At 36.8% G+C, this 11,358-nt stretch overlaps 1 protein-coding gene across 1 annotated transcript; it reads right to left on the bottom strand.

Moving 5' to 3' along the window:
- Positions 1–171: 171 nt before the first annotated feature.
- On the bottom strand, positions 172–11,307 carry LOC106138429 (cilia- and flagella-associated protein 65). The gene is made up of 26 exons (XM_060944342.1): positions 11,197–11,307; positions 10,428–10,647; positions 9,911–10,065; positions 9,311–9,430; positions 8,833–9,115; positions 8,655–8,736; positions 8,300–8,477; positions 7,803–7,909; positions 7,590–7,722; positions 7,191–7,369; positions 6,800–6,967; positions 6,617–6,683; positions 6,143–6,313; positions 5,786–5,974; positions 5,581–5,657; positions 5,204–5,474; positions 4,374–4,613; positions 3,790–3,963; positions 3,271–3,414; positions 2,969–3,084; positions 2,606–2,725; positions 2,149–2,281; positions 1,726–1,863; positions 1,109–1,227; positions 521–643; positions 172–321 (listed from the first exon to the last, which is right to left on the bottom strand). Exons 1-26 carry the CDS (start codon positions 11,305–11,307, stop codon positions 216–218), a joined length of 3,924 nt encoding a protein of 1,307 aa, XP_060800325.1. The 3' UTR covers positions 172–215.
- Positions 11,308–11,358: the final 51 nt, after the last annotated feature.

The following is an 11,358-nucleotide window of genomic DNA, read 5'->3' as shown; positions in this document are numbered from 1 at the left end:
TCGTGAAATATTTCTTTTTTTATAATTCCCGAACCACATTTGCCGTCGATCGATTAAACGTGTAAGTAAAATAATGTTACGAGGTAACTTTATATATTTATTCTCTAGCAAGAAACCCTAAAATGGGACAACCTACAATAGGTTTCCAACGTGACTTTTGCTACATATTATTTAAAAAATGTATCTAGTAAAATGTTAAACACAAAAATTAGGGATTATTCCTCAGCTTCCAATATAGCCATATTGTCATGTTTAGGGTTGAGACCGTAGACGTGGAAAACAGCTTTGTTGACAATGGCGTCGCATATCCCAGAGGTTACTCTGAAACAAATTATATTTTGTTGTGATTTTGTTCAGATCGAATTTTTTAACTAGAAAATGTATATATTTCACAATGCAGATAGGGTAAAGATAGCATCTATTTGAAAATTGAAAAAGCATCTATTAGAACAAGATTTTGTCCAGAAAATAATTTAGATAATTTTTTATCAATTTACAAGAAGTTCTTATATGAACTTACCTGCGACTCAAACGAGGTTTCTTATCAGTTTCAATCATTTTCACTAATTGAGAATATGTTGGTATTTCCTCCCTCGCTAAATATTTAATTTGATTCTTAAACATCTTGCTGTGAAGGGCATCCCTAAAAACAAATTCCGATAAAATCAACATAAATCTCTTGCATTACTGGCAGACAATGTACGCGCCGTAGATAGCTGATACATGTAGGTATGTTCTTTTAAAAGTGTAGGTATCCTAACCAAAATACCTACACAAACGAAACGGGAAACAAACATAACATTTACGCAGGTGGAGTTGTGGGCATAATTCTAAAGTTCAAGTTTTACCCGACTACGACCATTACTGGCAGACAACGTACTCGCCCTAGATAGCTGATACATGTAGGTATGTTCTTTTAAAAGTGTAGGTATCCTAACCAAAATATCTACACAAACGAAACGGGAAACAAACATGACATTTACGCAGGTGGAGTTGTGGGCATAATTGTAAAGTTCAAGTTTTACCCGACTACGACAGAATGAAGGTGACGTGTATCTCATGGTTGCACTAAGAGGCCATTACAGATAATATGAAAAATGTTACCTACCACAATACACCATCTATAACACGTATTATGTCAGCAGTAGTCATATTGTTGCCTGTGGAGGATCTGTTAATGCCTCCATAATCGCTGAGATCCGATGATAGCAGATCGTATGCCGGAGTCTATAAAACATTTTTGGTTATTTAAAATCACTATAAATTTATATATAAAGTCCCCCTATTTTATGTGTCTGTATGTATGCGCTGATCTTGGAAAGTTGTTGACGGATTTTATTCGTGTTTGAAATGTTGGAAAGAGGGTTTTTCTGAGGAAGGTTTATCTATGAATGCTACCCGTGCGAAACCGTGGCGGGTCGCTACATATTGATGAATCAACAAATCAAAACATTGATTATTATTAATAAACAAAACACGATTATTAATCAATGAAATGATCGCATTCCTTTCGCTCAGTAATACTTTAGCCGAATAATTGGGCTTGACATGGAAGTGCATATACAATCTTTAAGCCACACCTCATTTCACAATCTTCAGCTTGGCTAATAAAAACATGCTATGGTTCCGTAGTTCTTAATTAATGTAGACTTTTACTTGCGAACATTTAAGTGAAGGATCAGCCATCATTCCTTCATAACTACCCTTTAAATATTGCATGCATACCTGCTCCCACATTTGTTTCAAAAGCATTCTGGGAAAGCCATCCCGTTGGCCTTTAGAGCATATTGACACTGTCATTGCCAAGTAAAACGGCACGGGTTTTACTATGTCCAATACGTAGGGAGGGGAATCATTTATGCCCTGAAATGAGAAATAAAAGGAACACTCTTTTCTAGAAATGGATGGTATTATCTATAGAGATCACTTTGATTCCAAACATCTCAGAATATCGCATCACAGACGCCTTGAAAGTGTTGGGAAGCAACGTATTTTTTTAATATAGTTATATTAATTTGAGAAGTTTTTTTTTTTCTTGGTGTCGGTATTAAGTACCTAGTTGTGAAAGAAGAATAATTTCTCATGGGACCTTGGTAAGGTCCCTTGAGTTTTCAATTTTACAGACGATTTTTCCATTTGATTACTTACTGGATGAGTTAAACCTTTTTCGGTGATGATAAATTCTTGGTTGCATTTCTCTATTTTATTCCTCCTTAGTAACTCGTTTCGCTGGTATTTTTTTCGCTCGGTCAGATCCAGAATCTCGCATGCCACAGTTGTTCTATGGATTTATTTAACTTTATCATCAGTTGAAAAAAGAAATTGGTTGGAATCTACTTCGGTTTGGTTAGAAAACTGCAATATTACTTAAGTATTTGTTCCTCCAAAACATATAATTATGAAAACATAGTGAGTATTTAACCAAAATTATATGAATTGAATCAGTAGAATGGAGTCTTATCCGTTCATTTGTCACTGTTACATTCTCACCTCTGGTAAGGAGCCCGGGCGTATGATGATTCTCAATTTAGTAAGTCAGGTTTGGACATGAAGCGACTCCCTTGTCAACCTTAACAGGGGAATATTATTTTATTATCGCGCTTACGTGAACGTGGCCGGTTCTTGCAAAGTGTAGACGGTCATCGTGATCCACTCCGTAGTTTTAGGCTGAATTACCCCCCAGCATGGGGTCATTACTATATTTATGATGTTTGCTATTCTTTCGCTGTAAATTAAATACATTTTTACCAACTTAAAATAAGCTCTGTTAATTCAATCTTTGGTTACCACACCAATCACAGTACACACAAAAGTAACGGCTACCATTTTGAAACTTTGATTGTGGGTAGGTACTTATGTAAAGAGTTCCTAGAATGTAAGACCTTACGCGGTTTCATATTAATTGCAACTTTGAATTGACCCAATCTATTTCCAGACAAGCATTTACGTAGGTACAAATAAAACTTACGGTAGCCAAATAAACCGTATGATGCTGTCTGTATCGTTGCAAATCGCAATGATGTCTCGTGACAACGAATGAGTGGGCATCATCGGTATCGTTATGTGTTCGACGGAAAGATATATCTGTTGGATACATTTGTTTTTTAATGTTAAGAATTATGATTATGACTTCGGATTAATTAAAGGCAATATATGTACCTACTATTTTTAAAATTTTATAGCTTTTTTACTTATTTTATTAATATTGAGAACAATAATAGAATCGATCCTTATATAAATAACATTAATTATTAAAATAAATTAACTTACGACTTCTTTCCTATACGCGGATCTAATTACCCTTTCCACATAACTGGGTATGTCGAGCCTTGTTTCTATACAGTTGGGCAAACCGCCCTGCCCAAATACTTTTATTTTTTCCGTGTCGTAACCAAACGAACAGAGGAATACTACCTGCAATTTCCACACACATTTACCATTCTCCACTAACACTTTTTACGAGGACGCCGACGACGCCGTACACCGACTCGTTGAAAAAAGTGCCGCTAGTGCGTAGTTAGTCGACGTCGACCCCTTTAAGTGACTTTTGGTGCACAAAGTAGATGAAGACTATCCGAAAAATTCCAAACCATAGCCGACAGAATGTTTACCATTTGGACAAAAAAAAAACTGATGAATAAATTAATTTACAGATTAAAAATGTACGCCTTTTTGTAATGCAGACCATTTGGGAAAACGGCCCGTTTGTGAAAGACCGATTCTACCGGAGGGTATCGATGCTCATTGAAATATTAGGTCAAAAATTTGATGACTATATTTTTTTTTTACCTCGTAATCTACCATTTCGGTTGGCATAAATGAGAATGGTATAGCCAATTTGCCCAGCGGTGGCACTTCGGCGAAATACAGCAAACAGCGAATCACTGAGTCGGGAGAAATCGTGTTCCCGCGCAATAGACGCCACGTTGTAAACACTTCCGTCGGGTTGTATAACCACACGATCTGAAAGTGTTTTTTTGTTTTTTATTTCTTTCGCTGGGAGATTTGGTATGCAGTTTTTTACTTATTAGTTTTTTGCATGCGGTAGCTTATCCATCGTGGCCTGGTTCTTTTGCTATTTGATGCAATTGATCCAGTAAAGTTGTTTGAAATAAAGTAACAATTACATTCTGATCTGGGTCTATTACAAAAAAAATACTACACTTCTAAAAATACTTCTTTCAGCAAGCACTGTGGGGCGGGGAGAAATTACTCAAATTAAAATCCGATCGACTGAGACCAGTAATATTTGGCGTATTTTTTAAATAATCAACCAGCCAAAAAAAGGTTAGACCTGTCGCTTCAAAGATAACTCTATTACATAGGTACAGGATAAAGTCGTGACAGTATCATGGATATTTTAACATGCTTACTCTTATAACTGGATCCAGATTATTGATTGGCACACGACCACAGTTCAAAACAGCCAGGTATTCTGTGACTCCCACGCATCTTCTCAAAGGAGTCAGAATACCTTTCGTATTCAGATGGGCGTATAAGTTGATGTATAGGTAAATCGTTCTATTGTTAGGCATCGTTATTAGATAGCAAAGGACGTTGGCGCCCTCGAATTCGTAGTCTACTTTTAAGAAAACCAGGTTTGGTGTATCAGGCTGAAAATATTGCAGGGTCTGTGTGAATTATTCGAAATAACATCAATTTTTTTTACGGAATTGTCTATGTATGCTCTCGCGTAGAAAAATCAATACATCGGCACATATGAAGCGTGATTACGTAGATGATACGTGACTCTAAATCACTGTCCCAATTTAAAAAATTAATTAAAAATATTGTATATACTTTATGTAAGTTTATTATTTTGCATTTATATATGTATTTTATTATATTTTATATAATGTATTTGTTTATGTATGTCTATTATTAGTTGTGTGAGTGGAGTACACGCCTGTCACCCTATCTCGGGTCTGCTGGAAGAGATTTCTTTTGAAATAAGCAGAACCTTTGTAATTTTGTTTCTTGTGTTTATCAGTCTCAATGTTTTCTGTGTACATAAATTAGTAAAGAAATAATGAAATTGTACGATTATTCTGCAATCAGTTTTTGGTACCTCATTATCTTTTCAGACACATTGGGCCATTGAATGCCTTTTAACATAGCACCTACGGTTATTTTTCTATAATACGAGCATTGCACTGTACACTGTGTTTCGCCAAGAAAAAAAATAGTAGGTACTTCTACATACGGTAACAATTCCGCTGAGTGGTGACAACTGCACCAAACGTCTGTGAGTGCACGTATGCCTCATCTCATACATTGATATCCCAATTTGGACCTCGATCATTTCGCATTCGCAAATCTTCTCCCTTCTCATTCTCCATGCTACAGGCGCATTGTATATGCAACCGATCACGAATATGAACTCGACGCCGCCCGTGCGCACGCACAAATCAGGCGCGTAGATGTTGACTGACAGAGGCTTGTTAGGACGGCAATCCACAAAGGCTTTGTTTAATCTACGTGAAATACATTATGTAAAAATTCATTACTAATTACATAGTTAATTTTGATGCGATCAATCAGATACGTGATTTTTGTGATTTAATAGAAAAAGCTACTTACTCTTCAACATTAACGATATTCCAAACACAGTGATTGCTCAATATAATCGGACATTTTGTTGATATTGTTCGTTTCACCTAAAATAACAGAAGAAATTTATAGTCGACCTTTCAGTCTGCCACATTTAGACCAGAACCGAATATTGAATTTGTGTGAAAGTACAAATAATTGTTCACATCAACTGGATGATAATTAAGCAACAAACCTTTAATGTAGGATAAATCCCATCATACCAAATGGTGCAAATAGTCTTCGTAACTGGTTGTATTTCCTCAATTTCTCCATCTTCTGTGCGATAAAGCACACTGTATTTGATGTAGATCCTCCTAGCCCCGGCGCCGTTTGGCGTAACGGTCATCATTACATCGCAATGATTCGATGGTTTCAGGCTATTCTGTCAAAACATTGGGCAGTAGTTTAAGCTTAGCCTATCCATTGTGGTATTTAATGATTGTACTGCGCCTTTAATCAATAATATGATCCTGAACTAGCAAAAATAAAAGCTAAATAAACAACAATAAATCTGTATTATTTTCAATTGTAAATGTTAAACTTGACTTACAACTGTGGAAACTATTTCCAGCCTGTCAGTGCTGAAGTCATCCCCCATACCATCGATTTCATGGAACAGTTGTGAAGTAAAGAAGCAACTTCCATAGTTATATAGCTTGACGGAAAACGAAAGACTTTCGCCCACAACAATGTCGTGAAGATTTGTTTTCTTTGGTAACACCTGAAAGATTTCATATTTTGTCGTTTGTAATGGTGCCGTGTGGTTCCAGGCACCATAACAAAAAAGAATAGGACTACTCCATCTCTTTCCCACGGATGTCGTAAATAGGCTTATAAACTTGGGATTCCTCTTTTAGGCGATGGGCTAGCAACCTGTCACTATTTGAACCTCAATTCTATCACTTAGCCAAACAGCTGAGCGTGGCCTATCAGTCTTTTCAAGACTGGTGGCTCTGTCTTCCCCGCTAGGGATATAGACATGATCATATGTATGTATATGTAATATTTAAAGACTAAAATGTACCCTTAAATCTGGAAACTCCGAAAATCCAATTATGCGTATAAAAATTTCCGTTGGTTCTCCTACAGGCCTGTAAAATATGTTTCGTTAAAACTAAAGAAAATAAGAGCCTATGAAGAAACAAGAGCCTATGAAATTTGTTCTCCAATATACTCTTATACATACTAAAGACTAAACTGTTCTTACTTTTCATTGATCAAACAAACGCAAGAGCACGTTATAGTTGTCTCGTAGACTTTGTCCGCGATCTTGGGGAAGAACCAGAAGTGGTATGGGACTATTTCCTTCGGCGGCAGAACAATACAGCCCGCGTGATCAGCTCCCAACCATGACACGCTGTTCAGGATCCTAAGGCTAAAGATAAGCGGTGCAATAAATTGTTGTGATTTTATGATGATTTAAGCACAGCAGAAACATTAAAAGCAGTTTAGAAATAAGTGCATACATAAGCTTTAAAACGCGAATAAAACCGGAAAGACCCACTGAAAAGTTAAACAATGAAAAGCATCCAAAACCAAGCAATTTCGAACAATAAAAGCCAATAGCCATACGCAAATGCAAGGAAAAATAGAATTACTGGACTTCCATCCTCGTGAGGTTGTGCAGGTAAGCGGTGCAATAGTTAGTGCAACCAGTAATGGTGGGCTGGAACTCATACATGGCGTGGGTGGCGGGCGCGATTCCGTGGGACATCACTTCTACGTGGCTGACCTCCGCGTTCCCGCATAAGGTCAGTCGTGTGGTTTTGAAAGCGCCCTGAAAGAAATTGGGAAAAATTAAGTTGGAATCTTTGTTGTGGTGTTTATTATTATTATTAATGGTAATATAGCCAGGTAAAGGTAGAAAGTAGTACATAAGTAGGTACTTCTTATAACAAACAAATGGACGGGCCCAGAGCAGAGTAGGGACAAGACTAAGCTAATATATAAAGCAAGTAAGCATAAAGATGAAAGCTTTAAAACAAACTGAAAATTACTTTATGGGCTTTGTTGATAACAAGATTCCATGTTTCAAAATATTCTCCATAAGATTTAGGCTCCAATGCCACGGATATGATCTGCCATCCTCGACTTGGCACAATTCCACACATGGGCATCACAACGAAATTTCTGAATCAAAAATAATATTTATTGACTTTGCGTCCTGTTATGTAGAAGCGGGAGGTATAAATACTGGAAATATTACTTACGTAGCATAGGGTGCTTCGAATTTGTAATACATCGGTATTTCTAATTTGTTTGACAACATAAAGTTGGTGAATGTTGTTCTCGTTGGCACAGTTGGTGGCAATGTAACCTATGAAATGATAACACGGTGTTAGGAATGTTTTAGGGAAAGCGATTGTAGAATAGGATAGGTATCATTTAGGGAGGCAGGAAAAGCATATTTTTTTATATTTAATTCTGGTTAGATATACAATTTTTGAAATATTACAATAGAACTTAGACTTATCAATAACTAGCGACCCGCCCCGGCTTCGCACGGGTGCAAAATTCGGAAAAAATTATTCATAAAAACCTTCCTCTTGAATCACTCTACCTGTTACAAAAAACCGCATCAAAATCCGTTGCGTAATTTTAAAGATTTAAGCATACAGACAAACAGACTAAAATAGCGACTTTGTTTTATACTATGTAGTGATGTTGTGTCATGTTGTCTAGGAACTTTAGTTTAAAGTATCCTCACCTCAGTAGGACAGTCGCAGTCTGCACCCCATTGCGTGCAAGGTGGCCATGTGTTACCAACGCAGGGTATTCGAAACCACGTGTGTTTCAGCTTCACCACGTCCGTGTCGGGGTCAAATTGCTTGTATTGGAAGTCGCCGCACATCAGGTACCCGAATACTTCGTTCGCCAATTTGGGCCTGGACCATTTCGTTGTTTAAAAAAAAAAGTTAAGAAAATATATTGGAAAGATTCATAAATTAGGAAATTGACACTTCTTCATATATTTTTCAATTTTGTATATGCAAATGCTGTACAATTAGAAAGCATGCGATAATTAATCAATGAACGTGCGTTTGTATAATGATATAAAATACCTGAATCTAACAGTAAACAGCCTAGATTCGTTTCCTGGGATCACAGAGTCAATTGGATCAATCATAAATACTTCATCAGCATCTGAAACGAATTGCTCGTCGTGCTTTATTCACCATGGATATAAACACATTAATTAAATCTCTTGAAAGTAAAAAATATGTATCGCATGAAACTGACCTGGCACCCATTGTATATATCCTTCATCTTGTTCATGATTAGTAATGCACAAAGTCTGTGATATGTTCAAAGTGATGTCTGAAACGCTTCCCATACCAAAGTCCAAGTATCTTTCAAATACCGAAGCAGCAGGTATGTATCCCAACCGGTTGAGGCTGTTCTCCATTAGGTGAGTGTAACGGCTTTTACGCTTCCAACTCTTTTCGAAAACGTGGTCGGTTATATTAAATAACGGATTGCCGGGTAATACCACAGTAGCGACTACATTTAGGAAGAGTGGATCCTAGAAAAATAGTTATCTTATATCGATAAGTCTTCCAATATCCAAAAGGGAGTCAAGATCATCAAAACACTCGATACAAGTTACTCATGTTTGGCAAGGCATCTCGTGGCTGTACCTAAGTTTTCCCAACTAAGACAATTTAATAAAAAAAATGTAACAAATTACAAAAGATATACACCTGCTTATAAAAGTTACCTGATTCAAAACCAAACATACAAGTTCAGCTGTATAAATTCCAAGTGCGGTACCAGAGAAGAGGACCGATGCCATGATTGTCTCGTATGCTCTTATGAGGCCGCAGTTACCGGTCGATATCTATAAAGTGAATGACTTATAAAAGAAAAACAATATTATGATCTCGTTGCTATGTAATAATATCTACCTACTTAGTAAAGTAGCCTATACCTAGAGATCATAATAAAGTATTGTCTTCCCAATTTAATGATATTTCTCTAAATTATATCGGCTTTTACCATTTTGATAGAGATCCGGTTTACTTTGAATACTTATTGTGACTGACTTAAAAGAAACCGTGATAACTTTGTCGGAGGAAAGCAAGCGTTAAAAAATTTATTGGAAGAAAGTGACGGTACGCTGACTACGTACTTCGAACTGTTACAACTAAGGATGCCACGAAGAACCTATCTAAGAACACGCTTTTTATAAGAGAGGGAGCGATTAGCTAACCCTATAAGTGGTTGAGGACACAAAGACGAAAGTGATCTGCAGCATGTTTAGCAGAATAACGTGTACCATAGACCTTTTCAAACGGGATAAAATCCTTTAAAATCTCACTTGGAAGAATCCTTGACCATTTAAAGGCATTAACCACTGGTATGTTGTATCCACAGAAGATTTATTGACAATCTGAATTGTTTCTCTTCTTTGCTCCGAAACATTCTTGCATATTCTAAACTCTAGTTTTCGTTCGCTCAGCGTTACTTTCGGACCTTAAAGTGTAGAATTCGGAGCAATTTTTGAAATGGGACCTCAATTCATTCCTACAAATTTGTTTCGATAACAATATAAATTTGGTTTTAACTTTGTGCCATGATATTTCATCACACCGTTAATTCCATTCCAGTCGATGTCGTAATCGATGAATAAAGAAATGAACACCTATGATCCATGATTCAAGCTGGGTTTGTTTCCCTTTTATCAGGGTAACAATGTAATCGGTAGGTACTCGCTTACAGTAATACTTACCGGGCTTAAGAGTATAATTATATCTTAATGATCTTCTCTCCCCAGAGGTAGAAGGCAAACTAATAAACCAAGATTGATGTAACTTATTTGGGTAGATAAGTCTTACCAAAACATTTTCCACGGATGGTCAATCTGAAACTGTTCCCTGCGGTGTCATCAACTATGTAGTATTCTGTGAAAGACTGACCGACCACATTCGGCTTAAACTGTATCCTAATTTCAGCCAGGTCTCCTGGTTTTACCACCGTGTCTGTGAGAGACACTTTGAATACACGATCGATTCCGTTTGGTAAATACAGCAAGGAAACTCGATACGTAAGTACTTTCTGTAATAAGTTATGAAATCCGGTTAATCTAAGGTCCTACAACGTCAAGGTCACGGATCCACCCGCGCCACAATTTTAGCCTGTAATGAATCACTATTCCTAACGTTCTAACCATGACCTAAAAAAGGATTATACGAGTAGGTATAAGGGCGAAAGTAAGAGCCTGACCGATGATAAAAACTAATCGGGTACATAGGACGCATTGCACCTTTTCCTCTGTCCTAGTAGAAGAGTGCTTGGCAAGCGAAAATTCGCAAGAAATTGGTGCTCGACGAAATAACTGCTAAATCGTTTCACAGTATGCAACGAATCGACCGTACCTACTACTTTTAGATTACCTATCTCTCGAGGGTTGAAGCATATAACTAAGAATGTTATTGGGAGAAGGTCGATTACGATAGTGATATTTCAGAAAGCTATTTAACCTGCGACTTCGCCCGCGAAAATTTAGCCTATGTTGTTCTTGAGACTCAAAGATATGAGTAGACCTAGGCGTTTATCATAATTTGTAAGTAAGTAAGTAGGTATGTAAAGTAAGTATGAATTAACCTCGTCTGTATTTTCTAAATTAACATATTTTTCAACTACACTGTCCACGGGAATAGAACCGAAGTCTACCACTTTAATTTCTGAAACACTTTCATCCGAAGGTTTTTGCATCTTGCTAAGTTTTTAAAATATTTACAGGATTAAAATTAAACAGTAGGTTTT

This window comes from Amyelois transitella, chromosome 5 (genome assembly GCF_032362555.1).
Source record: "Amyelois transitella isolate CPQ chromosome 5, ilAmyTran1.1, whole genome shotgun sequence".
Classification (NCBI taxonomy): Eukaryota; Metazoa; Arthropoda; class Insecta; order Lepidoptera; family Pyralidae; genus Amyelois; species Amyelois transitella.
Note: the sequence above shows the minus strand (reverse complement) of the source record. Positions and strands in the feature narration are given on the sequence as shown.